This window comes from Notolepis coatsorum (assembly GCF_963971535.1).
Source record: "Notolepis coatsorum genome assembly, chromosome: 7".
Classification (NCBI taxonomy): domain Eukaryota; kingdom Metazoa; phylum Chordata; class Actinopteri; order Aulopiformes; family Paralepididae; genus Notolepis; species Notolepis coatsorum.
In genome coordinates, this window is record NC_140171.1 from 44,812,538 (window position 1) to 44,832,022 (window position 19,485).

General features: G+C 42.1%; 2 protein-coding genes across 2 annotated transcripts in view; both read right to left on the bottom strand.

The window, feature by feature from the left end:
- LOC311232320 (putative RNA-binding protein Luc7-like 1) overlaps positions 1 to 7,779 on the bottom strand; it is a 32,833-nt gene extending 25,054 nt beyond the window's left edge. The window contains exons 1-5 of the mRNA XM_084319075.1: positions 7,206 to 7,779; positions 6,566 to 6,660; positions 4,433 to 4,531; positions 4,126 to 4,236; positions 1,408 to 1,551 (exon numbers count right to left, since the gene is read on the bottom strand). Of these exons, the coding sequence (XP_084175201.1) occupies positions 1,408 to 1,551; positions 4,126 to 4,236; positions 4,433 to 4,531; positions 6,566 to 6,660; positions 7,206 to 7,266 (510 nt within the window). The 5' untranslated portion in view covers positions 7,267 to 7,779. The remainder of the gene's footprint in view (positions 1 to 1,407; positions 1,552 to 4,125; positions 4,237 to 4,432; positions 4,532 to 6,565; positions 6,661 to 7,205) is intronic.
- Positions 7,780 to 15,743: 7,964 nt separating this feature from the next.
- LOC311231638 (myosin phosphatase Rho-interacting protein-like) lies at positions 15,744 to 19,115 on the bottom strand (the record flags this gene model as incomplete). The annotated part of the gene is made up of 5 exons (XM_084318266.1): positions 15,744 to 15,899; positions 17,033 to 17,195; positions 17,305 to 17,383; positions 17,957 to 18,191; positions 19,065 to 19,115. 5 exons carry the CDS (start codon positions 19,113 to 19,115, stop codon positions 15,780 to 15,782), a joined length of 648 nt encoding a protein of 215 aa, XP_084174392.1. The 3' UTR covers positions 15,744 to 15,779.
- Between the last annotated feature and the right edge of the window lie 370 nt (positions 19,116 to 19,485).

The window sequence follows — 19,485 nt, forward strand, 5'->3', positions numbered from 1 at the left end:
ACGCCCGATCCCCACCCATCAGTTTTCCCTCCACCTAATACTGCCAATGTGTATTAGTGCGGACGACCAGCTAAACTGAAAGCAATGTGGAGAGCTGGGCTCGAACAGGGAGGCATTCCTGTTCGAGCCCAGTCTCCAGTATTCGTGGTGAGCGCCTTGCCCACTGCACCACATAGCCGCCCTTATTCGAGTTGTTTGAGGGAAAGAAACCTCCTGTCCTGCTGTCGTTTTTATTTTCACTTTGTGCCGCTTGATTTTATTGTATTTTATGAAAAAAGTGTTTTTCAGAGATGGAAGTAACTTGAGAAAAGGTTTTGCATTTTTCTATTGCAGTTTTGCACAATAAATGTTCTTAAAATACCTCTGTACTATGTGAAATATGTCCTAGTAATACAAGAGTACAGTAATAGCTGCCATACCAGTGTTTTACCCCTTCAGAGCATCTATATAGAAATTTTAAGATGAATGAATATACCGCAATATATACCGTTACCGCCAGGGGTGCACGATATGGATTCTTTTGACCGATAACTTTCTGCTCCTGATACCAGATATATATATATTTATTGTATTATATATTTTTTTTTATGTATATTCCTGTAGTGTTGACCCAACCAGATTTATCATGACATGAGCGTTACTACTATGAACAAAACAAAGCCAAGAGAACAGTTTTGACTAAAATAAAGTGCCTATATTTATTTTTCCAAATAAATATAATTTGAGTCAATCACAAAATTCACGATAGATACGGTACCGGTACCCGTGAATCGATACCGGTACCCAACGGTACCTTTTTTCTGTACTTTAGTCTCTAAAAATGTAATCTACCTACCGCTTTGTTGTTAAATCAAGTCAAATCCTAAGTACCGTACTTTTCGCACTATAAGCCGCACCTGAATATAAGCCGCAGCAGCTAAATTGAATGATGTGTACATATATAAGCCGCACTGGACTATAAGCCGCAGGTGTTTTAATGTTTAATTACCATATGTAATTAGCATTGGGACACAATACTGTCGGACAAATAACAAGAATTAACTCATTTACAAGTTGTATTAAGTTTAGCAAATAAGGGAACAGATAAATAAAATGTCAATGCAGTCAAAAAAGCAATATTTCGATTTTTACATTTTCGGGTTTGGTCACGTCGAGTCACATATAAGCCGCACCGTTATATAAGCCGCAGGGTCGAAAAATGGGGGAAAAAGGTGCGGCTTATAGTCCGAAAAGTACGGTAAGCATATATTGTGCGTGTGAACGTTGACATGAAAAGAAAAAAAGTGTAAAAAAAAGTGTAAAAAAAATTAAAATATTTCAAGTTAACGCTGAACAATGCTAGTGCAATATATATCCAGTACAATATTTTTACAACATTAAAGAAATGGTTGAATACAAAAGTTGTACCTCTGCCTCTTTCTTCATGGCGCGAGTCTTCTCCACATTCTCCAGCACTTGCTGGGCCTCGTCCACGTTGCCCTCACCCCCCAGCTGCTCAGCCCGGGCCAGCAGCTTACCAATCTCCTCGTTTAGCTCATGGACACGCTCAGCCTGGTCAAGACAAAGTTCAACGAGACAGAAATATGTAGTAAAACCACAGGACAGAACACAAAAACATTTACTATATGCCAGATTCTCACCATTCCACTGGTGTGATTTAGCAGTTTCCTTTATTCAAAACGTTATTCCCCTAACTACATCACGTACCATTCATTATAGGGGTAATTCTGATCAGAACGGAGCAGACTATAATATCTTTACATCCGTTAGCCACTAACAATCTAAACAATCCATCCATGCCCAAGCGTACAATGTAATAGGTTAAAGTGTCACACTGATGACATCAAACCATTTGCATTTGAAAAAGCCTTTCTTCTACCGTATCCTAAAATTCTATTAAGCCCTAGCCATATTTTCAGAAACAAGTAAGTCCATTTGCATGTTCTTGGTATCTAGGGACATCTATGGACCTCGTGGAATGTATTCCCAGTGTCAGAAATATTGTATCTCTAACTATGCTTGAGTAAAAAAATGTTGGCGGCTAAGGGCAGATGATTTTCAGTTTTTTTGTAGATACAGTACTGAATTTTGCCATCCGGATACATGCAATTTGAAATATGAATATAGAATATCAGGCCTATAAATTACCTTATTATGGCCAAGTCATACATGCATGGATCGGGCCAAATCTCCTCTTTCCAATGGCAGAGTTAAATCTGGATTTAGTACCACCAGGCGCCCATTACAGGCCAGCAAAGACCGTGAATGAAATCTACTGTAAGTACAGTTACTTTTGTATAATGTCCATATATCTGCCATTTTTACCGGATTGCGACACGTTTTTTCCTAAACTTTCACAGAAAAGGTAAAGAAACAATATATGTTGTATTTTATGGCAATAACGTTGAGGTTTGTTCAACCCATGAGATATAAACACGAAAATCACTTCAATATTTCTAAAAGAAAAATGGTTGGATTTCTGTTGTCTGCGGCTGGTGTGAGCCGAGTGTAGTTTTATGAAATGTAGACGTCCATCGAAAGCCCTGGGTCTCCTCTTTCTTAGGACTACAACGATTTCATGAGTGCTTCTTCCTCTCACGTCTAAATCGTCCGTTTTCCGGTGCGATGTGCCGAGATTTTTATAAGCTCATAAGCTCACTAATAACACTTAAAAGCATTGGTAAACAAACGTAGAGCTGAAAATATACACGTTGTCTGCTGTTTTGATAGGGTTAGGGTCTTAGCCTACTGTCTAGCAGTCTCTGGAGCGTAATAGAAAGAAGCATTTTGTATAAAAGTATTCTGTACTTCTGTATGACAACTATTAAAGAAACTTGAAACTTTACTCTTGGCTACATTTGAAAAAGAAACGCATCATCACTTAATACGGATTGATCCATTTGTGGCGTGAAATAAATCTTGGCACCGATCGGGCTTAAGAGTAGGGATGCACCGAATGGGAAATTCTTGGCCGAAACCGATACCGAAAATAGGAAACAGTTGGCCGAAAACCGAATGCCGAAAGGCTGAAAATTATAAATATATATAATGTATTTTTTTTTGTTCAGCTACCTGATTATGGCAAAAGACATGATTATGGCAAAACTTAACTTATAAAACTTAACTTAAAATAATATTAATAATCACTATTATAGGTCTATAAAACATTTATTCAGCACTTTTGAATGCATACATTAATTCCAGACTGACTGCTGAAAGATTGTACAATTTAAACATTTTCTCTTTACATACAACAAAATGTGCATTAAAGTCAAGTGCATTTTCTTTTCTCTGTAGGATAACTACAACAAAGTGCATTCAGAACAAAGCCAAGGTAGTTTAAAACTGCATAAAGATCTGCATAAAGACACACACACGAGAGGGAGAATAGCTTATAGCAGACTTAATGATGTTACTGTAGTGGCTACCATCATAATTCACGGCGTTCTAGCCTACATGGAAGGACTGTTGTATTTACTACATCTCCCGTGACTCTTAGCGGGGATGACGTAGCTTAAGTGAGACTAGTGAAAGTGATGAAATGGAAGCGTTGTTAGTTAAAAAGGTTTTTAACCGCGACGGGCATATAGTAATGGCGAGGATATACAGCATGTTAAAGACGCATTTATTGGACGTGTTGCTCGCGGAGTTTACATAGAAACAGCGCGACTCGCAAGAGGAGTTATCACAGGCTGTAGAACGCAGGACTGAAGAGCTCACGTTACACGTTGCGCATGTATGAAGCCGCGTCTTTATTATGTCATCACAACAACACGTTAGGTTACGAACGTAACCCTCTTCTTTGACATTCTGTGATATTTTTTCGGCCAAAAGCCGAAAGTGCCTTTTTGAACCATTTTCGGCCGATAATTTTCGGTGGCCGAATATTCGGTGCATCCCTACTTAAAAGGTTACGGCCGGGAGAATAATTAATGTGTTTGGTGAATTCATGAATGTGGCAGCCACTGTGGTCGGTGGATGAATACGATTCCCGTTCTAAGACGGCGGCATTGCCAATGCTGTGAGCTCTGCACAGGAATGACTTTCTAAGAACTAACAACAACCTCAGAAGCCTTAATGAAGGAAAATACTTGGTGGCTTGTTTTTAAACAGCGGGTCAGTCACCTTCGCAGCCACTTCAGCACTGATCTCCTCCTGTGTTTCAGCCAGTCTCTTTTTGGCCAATTCTGTCCTCCGGTCACAATCAGCGATGAATGACTGAAGGTGCTCGGCAGCCTGTGCAAAAATAGGAGATGAGGGTTAGATGTATGAATGTGTGCGTGTGTGTACAGGTGTGTGCACGACAGCATATGACAGCCGTGTGTGTGAGTTTGTGTGTGAGAGAAACCCGATATTTGACTATGAAAATCAATAATTGACCAAATGAACAATGTATGATCTGTGTAAATGAGATGTAAACAACATTACTCACATCAAGCTCAAAGAAGTACTCCTGCTGCTTTGAGGCAATCTCGTAGTCAGCTCTGAGGGCAAGGTCGTGAACTTTCACACACTCTCCCAGGTCCATTCTCTGGAAGATTAGCATCACATCGACATCAATAGCCTACATAAGCAACTGTGTTTAAATGCTGGCTGAGGGGTAGGTAGTTGAACCAAAGTATAAAGGAGAAGTCGGTCGATTCTGCCGCCATCTTGGTAATGGTGACTAACAAGACCTGACCCCTGTCTCTTTGAATGGAGTCACCAATTTCTAAAAATCTGTCACACACATCATTGTCTTTCATATTTGATGTCACTGGTAAATTACTGACAACACAGAATGGTTAATTTGGTCAAAAAAGACTATTATTAGTAGCCTGACCCCATATAACACATGCACCCAAACAACTCATTGCTGGCCGCACTTCGATAATGCCCGATTCAGAACAAGAATAAATACACTGTTAGTTCAAGTTGCATGTAAAGTAAACGTATCAAAACACATACACACATCCTAATGTACTTCCATAGCATCAGCTGATGCATGAGAGAAAGAGGAAGGTTATAGGGTTGGGCTATAGGTGTATGTCTACTGAACTGGTTGTGCTATATATGTAAATACGTCTAGTGAACTGGTTGGGCTATATATGTCTACTGAACTGGCTGGGCTATATGTCTACTGATCTGGCATATAATGATGTCCAGTCACCCATTAGAGGTTATACACACTTTGCTTGCATTTTCATCACAAAAGTGTGTAAACAGAAGGTGGATGGGTGCGAGTAATGGATTACTAGAGTACTCACCATTTAAACTGAATTTATACTATAAGTATACAATTGAAGCGCACATGCCGTTCCATGACCGGAGAGGCCTGCTGCAAACATAGTGGAGTTAATGTAGTTATTACAAATGGTAACTGACTGTTTTGACTAGGGATGTTAACAATTAATCCAAGATCGATTGATCGTTAAGGATTTACTCGATCAAACAATGATATGTTACAGTGTTGTCTGTCTCTTATTACATTGTAGAAGTCAGTAGAATGGTGTATTTCCAAAGCATGTTTCAATGAACAGATAGAGGGTGCAATATAAGTATGACGAGGAGACGACTACCTCTGTGTCTGGAAAATAAGCGAGGGGGGGAAAACATGGGTGACTGCAACTTGCAAAGTTAAGCAGGTTAAGAGAAGCATGATTTTGCAAAAAAATAACACAAGCCAGCCTGCGCATTTATCGAAAACAGCATGATCGATATGGTTGATGGCGAAGAATTTCGGCAAATGATACACCTGCTTGACCCAGCGTACATACCATAACCCATTGGTTATTTACAAAGCCTTACACACACCTGCTCCTCTGTACATTACATATAGTCCAAGTTGTACCATAGGTCCTCTGAGGGGGCTTTTACTTGTTCTCAGACTAAGTCAAAGGGTGATTGGACCTTTGCAATTCACCTTGTTCACCTCACTGCCATCTTTATTGTCATAGATTGTTATGAACACATTTACATGAGCCAGCGACTAATTAACTTCCATGTATTTCAAAACACAAAAACTACGGCGATGAAAAACAATCCGAGTCAGGTGATCATGAGCTTGTAATTCCAATAATGGTAATGTATTATGCTAGTCTTTATTTTCATTATTTCAGTTCCTGGTGTGGATTTTTATAGCAAAGTTTTAACATTGAAGTCAATGGGCACTTCTACATTTGTACCACACTGCATCAAATTTGACCAATATGGCGACAAAGTGAATAAGCCATGGACAGCACCCAGCAGCTCCGCTACAGAGAAGCTGGCACACTGAAGACTGGGATCAAGCAGGCTACTTTGGTCCACGATGAAATTATTTTCACATGACAGTATGGCAGGGGAGATTTAAATACGGACTTAAACACACTTTCCAGGTAAAAATGTGATAATTACAGAATAACGGAAACCCTGCTTACAACATATTTTTAGTTTTTACCCATTAACCTTTAACTCTGTCCGTCCTAGTCTTGTTTATTTTTTAATTGTTTACAATTCTTTGTTTTGTAAAGCACTTTGAAGCAAACCTGTTTACAGCACTTTAGTTGACTTGACAATTGTGTGTGGCGGGTTGATTGATACTCACAGTGCCTGACAGAATATCGTGAGGACATGAGTCCAGAAGATGACTCTTGCAGACCCGTTCATCTGAGAATTTGATTCTCTGCCGCATGGTATCTCCTATTAAAAGCACACAAACACAACCCAGACAAGGATTAGTAAAAGGCTCAAAACGGTCTAATCTCCAGTCATGTTTCTCCCATGTGGAAAGCTCATTATCAAGAATAGGCAAGTCATTTGGGTGGGGAGGATTTGCAATGAACGATTCCACTCATCTTTAGAAAACAAAAGTTAGAAGTTGGCTCTTCTAGAGAAGTCAACACAAATTAAAATCTGGTGGCCAGAGAGGGGTCACAGTAACGGGACGAAATATTACCGCATTGTTGAGGAGCATTCCAGTCGTGCAGACAATGTTTACTATACTGGATGAGGCTACACGTTAGCAAACGTCATCTATATTCAAAGACAACAGGTAGCTATCAGGCTGGCTACCATGTTGGCTATCGAGTTAGCTAGTAGCAGCAAAGCATGATGCCCCCTCGGCGGTAACTAGGTAGCGAGCTGGCGCTAGCTCGCGAGCTAACACCCCTAACGTTTAGCTCGTCAACAGTTTGCCAGCCAGCGTACGATCTCAAGACGTACAGTTTGTCATCACGTGAACTCACCATCTCTCCCCGTCCCCATGAGCTGGTCCAGCATCGCTCTCATCTGCGCCTGGGCCGACATGTCCCTGTGTGTTGATGTGAGTCACGCCACGCCGCGGCTCCTCACACGCAGCCTCCACCACAGGCCTCTGGGCGGCGACAACTTTTACAGAGAGCCCAAGTTCTCGTGAAACAACTAGTCGCTAGTAGATAGCCGGCTAAACAATGTTTTACTGTTTTATTCTACCACATGAACGGTTGTAACGTCATATGGCCATATAACGTGGGTACACGCACATTGAGTGAACAAGTCTAAGCTAACGTAACGTTATTTCGAAACTGCTGGATTCCGCTCGTCGTAAAGGAACTGGTCGTGTGGCGAGTTGATAGAGCGGTTTACTGAATGTAACGTTACAGAGGTGTCTTGTTAGCTAGCTATGTCTGTATCGAAGGAAATAATTCTCTATAAGTGGAAGATCAACCATAATCTCTAACAATATTTCCAGCAGGCCAGCCAGAAGTTAGTAAGTTTATTGAATGTCCTCCTTTCTTCTCTCTGGACTTCCTATCTCTCCATGATGCGCGCTGCCGCGCTCCGCCCCGCCTCCAGGAAGTGCTGCTGCAGTCTCTGCGCACGCTGGTTGGTTGGATGCGTGAGTGACGCGTTACGTCATACCTCATCTATCAAATAGGGGCACAGTAAAACCGAGTACAAGCCCCGAAGACCCGCCTCAAACCGAGTACAAGCCCCGAAGCCCCGCCCAGACATCGGGCTTGCGGCTCTGCAGATATACCCTACTCCATCTATCAACATGTATCGTGAATGCATCGTTTTAAAAATAAAGTAATAACATTATGGTTCCCCGAGGTGTATTGATCTAATTCGATTCTTCGAGTCAGTGAGGTTTTTCGGTTGTCAATAATAATGTTTGGATAACGATGCATAGGCAAAATGATAATGTACGACTGCATGATGGATGATTTTAATACATATAATTATTAAATAAAAAACCGAACCATTTCAGTTTTGAAATGATTATTTATCATTTGGGCTCATTTCCAAGGTCAAGACACGCCCATAAAGTCTCACCCCCCGCTCTAGTGTATATCCGCCTCAGCGCCACTACAACTGGAAAAATGGCGACAGCAATATTGCGATTTTCACGGCAGCTTGCCACGAAAAATATTGGAATAGCAAGCCGTAACACCGGCTCAAAAACAACAAACATATCGACGATCATTCCATGTCGAACTGCGGTATCATCAGGATCAGGCGCGATCCTAGCGAAACCGGATAAAGTGAGTATTTATATTCGGATATCTATGTAAGGCACAATAATTTGGGTGGTCTTTGAGGAGCCCGGCTTTGATTGACACTAGCTGTGACAAATGAAAAAACAGGATAAGTGTAGAAACATTTGCGACAGCCAATGCACTTGTGTTTATTTTATGGCAGGGTTACGTTAAAGGAAGTAACCTTTTATACAGTGATTTTTCGATTCGAAAACATACACACATCTTAATAGATTTGTTCAAAAAAAGACACTCTCAGTTGGGTTCATTTGTTGTCGATGCAATAGAAAATGTAATGTCATCCACCCACTAGACTAGGCCTATATATTCTATCTTGGTGTCTAGTAGTAGTGGGCAGTCTCCTAAATGCAGTGAACGTTATTGTGCCCATTTAGGAGACTGCCCACTAGTACTACTAGACACCAAGATAGAATATAGCAGGCCTAGTCTAGTGGGTGCTGGTGGATGACATTACATTTTCTATTGCAGAGACTCCTATCCTCCCAAAATTATTAAGTAATATTAATTATTGTAAAAATTGTATTACCTCCGCCGGTTTAATGCCGGTTTGATTGATTGCAAACTTTATTAACAGATTGCAGAATGGGTACATTACAGCACAGCTCAATACATACAATTGTTAAGGGGATGCAGACCAGAGAAAGACTTTTGTCTTGTTCACATCAGGGTCCCCCATTTTCAATTCATCATCATAATGCGGTTATGGTCTGCATTCCAGTCCTATGCTAATAACCGTCGAAATTCACGTGGATTCTATTTAGGTAATATTTACAATAATTAATATTACTTAATAATTTTGGGAGGATAGGAGTCTCTGCAATAGAAAATGTAATGTCATCCACCAGCACCCACTAGACTAGGCCTGCTATATTCTATCTTGGTGTCTAGTAGTACCCCCCCCCCCCCCCCCCCCACACTACTCCAGTTGCCCTGGCCCCTGCCCACCCCGCGTCTCTACAATTCCTAGACGCATTTCTGCAGACCCCTCTCTGATTGGTTGAGCTCCATTTCTGCAGACCCCTCTCTGATTGGTTGAGCGAAGCCCCTCTCTGATTGGAAATGTACTACCAGATTCGCTTATAACGTTATTTCGCGTGACTTCGCGGTTTATTCATAACGTTATGCACATTTCACAACACAGCCAGCTGTCAGAAACTGTACATTGTAACGTTATGTTATTTCGCGGCCTGCCCATTTGATGTTCCCAAATCATATTCAGAAAGTATCACAGAGACTTCTATTGACCAAGGAATTAGTTATTATTAGTAAGACACAACATTTCCGTAGCAATTGACCACCAGACTATTTCTCTTAAGGCATTAACTGGGTTAATTAATATAAATGTTATATTGTAACTGTCTAGTTACACATTGGTTCCGAAACATGTATGTTCCAGGCTGCAATTAAAACTTTGAATCTGAGAGAGCTCTGGTCAGCGAAGCCGGCGAGCGATTATTATTGGTTTTTAATGACAAACCAATTATATAATCCTATCCAACATATGTGTAAAGGCACACACAACATATTCCAGTTAACGGTATATTTTTTTAATGATTCGTTATGGCGTAATCAATACTTCCATGCGTATAAATTGCGTTCGCGACCTCCATGTTTTGGGGCTATTCATCAGAAAACTCGGATCCGGGATTCGGCTCCCATCCGTCGGGCAACAACTGTGGGTTTTCAGCCTCTCTCTCTGGAGCTTAACGGAGTTTCGACTCCTGGCTAGAGGAGCTTGTCGCGGCTCATGCGCATGCGTGCGCTCGGCCAATCAGAGAGGGGTCTGCAGAAATGGCCTCAACCAATCAGAGAGGGGTCTGCAGAAATGCGGCTACGAATTGTAGAGACGCGCCCACCCCCACACCTCCCACACAGTGTGGCTCTCTGCAGACCAGGTGAGTATACAGCTGAGCAAGTTACACGCAGGCAAGGCTGCGGGTCCTGATGGGGTGAGCCCAAAGGTACTCAAAACCTGTGCCTCTCAGCTGTGTGATATTCAATATGAGCCTGAGGCTGCAGAGAGTCTTGACACTGTGGAAAACCTCCTGTGTGGTCCCTGTCCCTAAGTCCCAGCATGTCCAAGGAGTACAGGCCGGTGGCTCTAACCTCTCATATAATGAAGACCATGGAGAGGTTAGTCCTGGAGAAACTCCGCCCGGTGATCTAACCCCACCTAGACCCACTCCAGTTCGCCTACCAGCCCCGACTGGGGGTAGAGGATGCTGTCATCTACCTGCTGAACCGAGCCTACACTCACCTAGACAAGCCAGGGAGCACTGTGAGAGTCATGTTCTTTGACTTCTCCCTTGCTTTTGATACCATAAGGCCTGGGCTGCTGGGTGAGAAGTTGGAGGCGATGCAGGTAGAGGCCCCCCTGGTGTCCTGGGTTGTTCTATCTGACGGGCAGACCACAGTATGTGCTCCTACGGAGCTGTGTGTCAGACAAACTGGTCAGCAACACCGGGGCCCCGCAGGGGACAGTCCTCTCTCCCTTCCTCTTCACTGTGCCTCACTGCATCACTGAGCACAGAGTGACAGTTACCATCTTCCTGGACTTTTACTTTTGAAACAACACTGTGCAATATTACACTTACTGTAGACTTCTGTATATTTTTACTGTATATTTGATTCTATTCTTATTCTTAGGCAATTTGTTTTGTTATTCTTATTCGTGACTTTGTTCTGTCTAAATGTTTAGTGTGAGCGATTTGTAGTGTAAAATTTCCCTCTGGATAATTAAAGTATTTCTATTCTATTCTATAAACATCTATTTCCAAAAGACAGGAGGAGAAACCAAGGCATACATTTCTTAGTTGCATAATGAAAAGAAATGTAGCCTCAAATGGCTCCAATGATGGACAACAATGAGAGGTTGTTGATATAGTGGATTCATTATGTCATAACGGTATGAAACAAAAATGCATACCCTTAGGAAATCATCTTTGGTACCAAGTTGAATACAATTTGAACTTTGAATCCATTCAAGGTCTGTCTGGGGTAAATTCATGATATGTAGCTCAATAGCCTCTTGCTTCCCCCAATTTGAATGAAATCTTCCCCAAATCATGCCAACCCCCTCCTCACTTGTTTGTTTCCAGACCTCATTTGGCCTTATCCGTATGGCCGCAGTGGTGGTGCCTTTCCTCTATGTCGGAACTCTGATCAGCAAGAATTTTGCCGCCCTGCTGGAGGAGCATGACATTTTCGTCCCAGAGGATGATGATGATGACGATTGAGCCAAGGTAAGTCAATTAAGAAAAAGTGTGCCATATCAATGCAGTGCACACACCTTTTTGTAACCTTTAAACCTATTGCCACATGGTCCCTATGCCTAATCGTATGTGTAAAGGGTGTGTCTGTCAGCCACACTACATATTTCTGTGATGACCGTTGGTTTCTATTTCTTTCTTCCCACAGGTTGCTTGTCTCCAGTGACTGAAAGCACGCCAGCCAGTATGGGGGAAGAGGTTCAATGTGACCTCCAATTTCACTCCCCTATGGCCCTCCGCCTATCTCCCTCCTCCCCCCTCTCAGCTTCTTACCAATAACATATTTTGAAAATATTTCATATCATATTCATGTGAGGCTATCAAGGCTATCAGTCAAGCTTTCACTCTTGTTTGCATGTTTTACAACTCAATAAAACGAGTCTACATGTGTGGGGAAAACACTAGTTAGTGTTGACTGTTTGGTCTCATTTTATTCTGCACGTGTGTTTGACTTTTATTATTTCAGAAGCAGTCATTGCATAATGGTTTTAGTAAGAACCACTGTTGTAGTAACAGTCAATGTTAATTTAATTCTTGGCAACTCCCAGCTACAGCTGATCGGAGCCATATTGAATTGTACTGGCCTTTTATTAATCAATCAAAACTTTATTTCAGATAAATGACAGAACATCACATAGAATAAATTACATATAAAAAGCACAATAAAATATCTTGGTTTAAAAATAAATAAATACGAATGTCTTAAAAAGAGACAACTGTACCATGTCTCCACAGCTGGGACTGGTAACATGTATTAACCTACTAAAGCTTGTATTTGATGAAACCAAGATATTTAATTTTCAGGGTCATTAAGCCAGCAAATACATGTATACATGATATTTCTTAAAACAGCAGCCACAAACATTTCACTTGCACTCCACCATCTAGGTCTCTTAAGTAATATTATCATGGCATAATTATAAGCTACTACTTGGAAGGCTTGCTTTTTTGTAGTCTGACCCAAGTGTGTAGTATATAGTGGTGTACAATATGCTCTGAACAGAGACATATTCACTCCATCTGTACACATAATAAACTTGTGTGAAAGAATGTGTCTGCTTGTGCATAAATGTCCAAGATATTTACTAACGTCAGGAAACTTTAGACATTGTCCTCTTTGGTTCTACAGCTCATGACAACACTCTTACTGACATTGTATTTGATATCATATTCCACACTGTGGAGACCAGCGCTACATGGACTAAGGACCACAAGATCACCTGTCTACATAATATGGTTCACTAGAGCAGGAGTCAGCAACCTTTTTGATACAAAGTGTCATTTTAAAATGTTCTTGTTAACCAGTGTCCCATATCAACATTAAGGTAAACATTAAGTTTAATTATGACACCACATTAAAAAAAATTAAATCTCCAACAGATCTGTAATCCTATTCCATCCATATAGGCAACGTGCATAGCAATAGTTTTAATAAACATTTTCCTCATAATTATATAAGAGCGCTATGCAGGAATGCTGCCGTCTTTATGACATGCTTGCTTGCCATACCTGGACACATTCAGCCTTGTCTGCCTCATCCTTTAAAGTCTCAAAATGGCGTTTAACACTTGTTCGGTAAGCAACAACAGACTGACCCTTCTGATTGGTTCTGACCCTGAAATATCCCTGATATATCAGTCAACTTACCATAAATAATAGGCTGTGCAACTGCCAATGGCTGTGAAAGAGGTGACACAGCATGGGGATGAGAGGACACTTAAACATATGCAAAACGGTTCCTCTCACACTTGCTAGCGGGCCATTGGTTTAGATACCTCGTGCCTAAGGTTGCTGACTCCTGCACTAGAGTATTACCAATCATGTACCCAGTATTGCAGGCTTTCAATTGCTTGGACAGATCATCCATATAATAGATGAAAAAGAACATCTATTGCCCCATTTCACTTGCATAATCTGGTGGGCATACCACTACAGTAAGCCTGAATTCTCACAATGTATCAACTTTCTATGATTAACACGATCAGAGGCTTTGGAAGCATCAATAAAACACATATGAACTGATGAGTTTTGACCTCTATATTTGCTTACAGTTTCCTTTAAGGCATATATATATATACACATGTCAGTGCCATGTTTTGCTTTAAATCCAAACCGGTCATTTGCAGAGTTAATAAACCCATTTGAATCTATCCAGCAGGATTCTTTCTAGGCACACTTATTGTATAGTGCATTATACTTTACTGGCTTCCTGTCTTTCCTCTTTAACGGTTATTGTTGACACGTGTGCCCATCCCTCAGGTGTCTCTTGTCCCCTCCTGCAACACAGCATTGGCCAGTCTCAGGTGCTCTCTGACAGAGCCTGTCTCCAATTGGCTGTGACCCTTCATCCCACTCAGCTCCACATAGGCCTCCTTATAGCGCTCATAGGAAACCTCCTTCTCCTAGGGTTGGGAGAAGACACATATGATGGATTCATCATAAGTCAGCCAGGGAAAGTATATCAGAATGCTTTACACCAAAGTTATAAGAATCTGTGAACATCACTGTGGTTTACTGTAGTTGGAGGTTTTCTACAGCATACTGTATCTGATTATTATCTGCAGCCCAGAGCAAAGACTTCAGAGATACCTTAGTGAGAGACTGCACTTCGTTCTGCAGACAGCTGATTTCCTTTTGAAGAGACTCCATCTCATTTTCCTTTGCCCTTAACAGCATCTGAAGTACACAAAATAAGTACAAATTAACCAAATATTTGCCTCTTTACCAACGGGTATGTAGTTATGCCTGTAGTATTGGCACATAAACACAGAGTTGTCATACAAAGACTAGAGAGCGGGATGCTCGACACTCGGTGCACTATACAGTATGTTTTCAATATCTGTCCACGGCCTAAAGACCAATGAACATGTGCTGCTCCATTGACCATATTCACATGGTGGCCATTTTGCTCTTATGTCCGTCTTGTGGATTATCCCAACCTGAGCATGACATAAGAGCAAAATGGCTGCCGTGTGAATATGGTCAATTGGAAACCAATCAATTTAAATTGAGTGGAACGTTTCAAATTTGTTTCACATTTTTGTATATAATATCAAAGCACATAGGCCCACACATCCCATTTTCAGGCCAGATTTGAAGAGGAGCTTCCTATCCCCTTGGGGTCACAACCATGCTTCAGTAGTAGCAAATCCTTAGGATGACACTGGGGAATTATTTCATGGTGCTGAAGAAAGAACCGTATTCGGCCAATAGATGGCAGTAAGTTCTACGTTCTGTGAGTGTGACCAACCACACATATTGACTGACCGAACGTGGTCCCAGAAATAGAATAAAACAAAACAATGGTGGCAGTATATTCACGGGTAGTCAAAATAGACAAACACGCATGTATCTAGAATGTTCTGGTCTGTTCAATTATCTGGTCAATTTTTATCATTCCTTTGGGAATTTAAACACCGTCTACGCACATTTGAAGCCCCCATTTATGACAATGTGTCTGTAGGCGATACTAATTAGCATAGCACAGGACTAGCACTATCAAGGGTCGGTTAAATTAAGCTGGGTGGGGCTGCAGTAAAAAGCTTAGGTTCCAATGTGAGTCTGCCCTGTGGACTCTAGCCCTATAGACTCTGTTCGTATAGACTATGTTCCTATAGACTGTTCCTATAAACTCTGTTCCTATAGACTGGCCCTATAAACTCTGTTCCTATAGACTGTTCCTATAGACGCTGTTCCTATAGACTCTGTTCCTATAGACTGTTCCTATAGACTCTGTTCCTATAGACTCTGGCCCTATAGAATCTGTTCCTATAGAATCTGTTCCTATAGACTCTGCCCCTATAGACTCTGGCCCTATAGAATCTGTTCCTATAGAATCTGTTCCTATAGAATCTGTTCCTATAGACTCTGTTCCTATAGACTCTGTTCCTATAGACTCTGCCCCTATAGACTCGCCTATAAACCATGCAGTTTTGAGCATCACATGGACTTTCGTGGGAAATTGAGAAATCAAACCCATTCTTCTAACATTACTTCATTAGATAGAGGTACATTATAGAAATACCTCCAATTCCGAGGGACTGCGCTCAGTTGGGGACATGGTCTCTGACCTCTGACCTGTAATGAAATAGCGCATGCGACTGATTTCCTCAGCCAGCTGTGCCTTCAGCTCCTGAAAGGAAGAAAAAAGAGGGCAGTTAAGAGATTTCAGATAAATTAATTGTATAAAGAAACATTGTAGACTGAGTGGGTCACTGATACAGACATACAGTACTGTGTCTGCTTTATTTTGAGTGTTTTCTGATTTAACCAGAGAAAGGAAGAAAAGGCATGGCATTTGGGAATCAAACTATTAGCTACTGCTCTTTTGTAATGCACATATAATATGTGCAGCCATGTACAACAGCTCAATCTAGTGCGGGACCTTGACCTGTTGTCTGTTCCCCACACCTGTTTTTTTTATACACCTGTTTTTATACATTTGTTTTTATACACCTGTCTTATACACCTGCTTTTATCTTATCACATTTTATTATTATTGGTAGATATGATTTACTTGAATTTTTATCATGTGCTGACTTTTTAATTCATGATGCAGATTGCAGACATAACTGTGAACGACTGACTGAGAAACTGTCATTGTCTGTATATGTCTATTGTGTGAGCTATGCGAGATACCCTGACTTTCCCCAAGTAAGGGGATGAATAAAGTATCTATCTTTCTATCTATATAACACATATCATATAAAATCAAATCAGACACGTCTTTTGCATCACTTCCCCTTTCACCAAAAACAAAATCATGTTTCAAAAGACAATTGAAAAGGCATCTAGAAACCCAAAGATTGTAAGTTAATGACACAGCAGTGCACACATTTAGCACACACACACACACACACACACACACACACACGTGAGCGAGCCCTCATCAGTGCGATTCATTCTTCTCTTTTATTTTAATTTCAAGAGAATTGAAGGCTGGCATCTGTAAATACAGATATAAGTACTTTATTCTTATTTTATTATCATTATTATTATCATTATTTTCTTTCCAATGAAATTAAAATCAGAAAATAAGTGGTATATGATGTAAGACATGAAAGTCAATGCTTGAAGGAAAATGGACTTCAGAAATCTGTTTTTTATTTTTTATTGACTGTTCTGTAAAAGTCTTGTCGAATGTAATGTTTTGTGTGGACCCCAGGAAGACTAGTTGTTGTCATGCAACAGCTAATGGGGATCCTAATAAACTCAAACTCAAACCCTTTCTCTCTCTCTCTCCCCTTCTCTCTCTCTCTTCCGAACCTTGTTCTCTCTGCGTAGCTGTTCCAGCTCTCTCTCCTTTTGGCCCAGCTCTGTCTCTCTGCCTCTGCCACTCTGCTCGGTCCGGCTCAGCTCCAGGCACTTCTGAGAGTAGCGATCTGACAGCACATCCAGCTCACTGTGTAAGGAGGAGTCAGCCTGGGGACTAGAACACAGAACATCTCAAACGTGTAGCTAGGGAAGAGGCTTTTTGAGAACCTTGGGACCACATCTATCTATAGTAGTAGCCTTTGTCTTCAGTATTATAAACTTACGTCTGTACTCTGTACGTAGCATCCATGGTCCTGGTCCTCTCCAGCTCCTCCCTGTGAACCATTTTCAGTGCCTCTATAGCTGTAAGGAACAGGCATGGTGGTTGTTAACAGAGAGTGTGGGGTATGGACAGATCGACAGGGAGGTTATACAGCAGTGCAGGGTAAATGAACCATTGCACAAGCCAGATTCAGCTAGTGTACTTAACCTTTTTTATACTGTAGTAAGGTCTCTATTTTCCTTTGTAGGGTTGCCTGCATATAGCACTTTTATCCAAAGCACTTTACATACCTCACATTCACCCATTCACTCACACATTCACACATTGATGGCGGGGGAAACCATGCAAGTTGCCGACCTGCTCATCGGGAGCAGTTAGTGTCTTGCTCAAGGACACTTCGACATGCTGCCAGGAGCAGCTGGACGACCGCTCTACCTCCTGAACCATTGTCGCCCCAATGTACAATATAATATAAGATAATTGGATATAGTGGATGCTTTTATCCATAATCTTTAGTCCAGGTGGGCCTGGTGGGAAAGGTACCCCTAAATCTGGCAGTGTTGCATCTTGCACTCATAGAGTTAGAATATTGAATATTCAATTCGGTTTCTATTGTTGAGCTACACAGAACCCCATAATACTTTCTTTATTACCTTCCGCAGCCGCCTGGCTCTCCTCCTGCAAGAGCCGGTCCTTCTCTCTCTCCAGCTCCCTGAGCTCCCTGGCATGTTTCTCCTGGAGCTCCTGTAGGGCCCGGTGGTGAGCTGTTTCCATGGCTTCCAGCCTGGCCCTACAGGGGGCCCCAGGGCCACACAGACTATCCATCTCCATCCCCAGCGCCACCCGCTCCCTCTTGATGCTCTCCACCTGCTGCCTCAGAGAAAGGGCCTGGGGTAAGGGAAAGGGTGAAGAGACATAGGAACAGGGGGAAAGGATGGGGAAGAATCCGTGGGGATGGGATTGGGATGCAATAGATAGAGAGAAAGAGAGAGGAAGGAGAGGGGATCAATGATGATGAAAAAAAAAGAAAAAAGCCTACCATTGGTCAATTGCCCCCAAATACGACTTTAAGAACTTTTCAATAATAATTATTATTATTATAACTTATTGCGTGCGTTCTGCTTCTGAAATGGATTATATATTGCTGTTAGAACAGTTAGATGCTCTGGCTGCCCAGGCCGTACGCATAGACCGCATATTTAGAGATCGTCAGATCTATTTGCAGAGCCAGATGAGTGGCTGCTTAATCGTTTCAGTGTATTGTAATCTGGTGTGTAACCTGACACTGCAACTCTGAGTGAGTCTTGCAGATGTGCATCAGTGAGACCGAGACGAGAGCAAAGTTCCGCGGCGCACGATGTGGAAAAATGTGGGTGATTTTTCGCGAGCTGCCACGCACACGCCCGTGCCGTCCCGACGGTCCCGGTGGTAGATCTCGGCAGGGGCACGACTTCTCCATGCACTTCCATCAGCGAAAACGTTTGGAAAAGGTTGAGGCGCAACGTGGAAAAATCTCGCAGATTTTGCAAAGCATTTTACAGTACGTGTTTTTTTTTTTTTTCATGTGGGGTGATGTCATTGTAGTCTTGATGTTAGTGGTCTAGGTGTGTGTGTTGTCTTTCAGGACCGACCTATGTTGAGTCACATGTTATATTTCATTAGCTACGCTGTCTGCTTCGCACTATGGGAATACACTCAGCGCCTGTGCGTGTCCAATGAAAACTTCTCACATGCACCTCCCATCTGTCCGACCACGCCCACCTCCGGCCGGCTTATAGCCCAGGTGTGGTTGGTCAGCTCCCCCTTCCTCATTGTTTCAACGAAACTTGGTGCTCATAAGCCTTCGGCAGTGTGAGACGTTAGTTAGCTGGGAAGTATTGTGTAAGATAGAAAAAATTTATTTGTCGAGATGTTCGGCGGGACTCCCGGGACGCTTCGTTCGGCAGGTCGACCAAGGGTTCCTTTGGACCGCCATTTCGTGGCGACGGCGGTCCAAAGGAACCCCCGGGCACGACGTGGCGACCTGCCGAATGAAGCGTCCTGGGAGTCCCACCGAACATCTCGACAAATCAATTTTTTGAAGGGATGAAGGAGACGACAGCGGGTGCGGCGGCAATGGCGGCGAGCCGCACGTGTCGCTGGAGGACGCCGGCCTGTCCAGCACTATGGACCTGCGACGAGG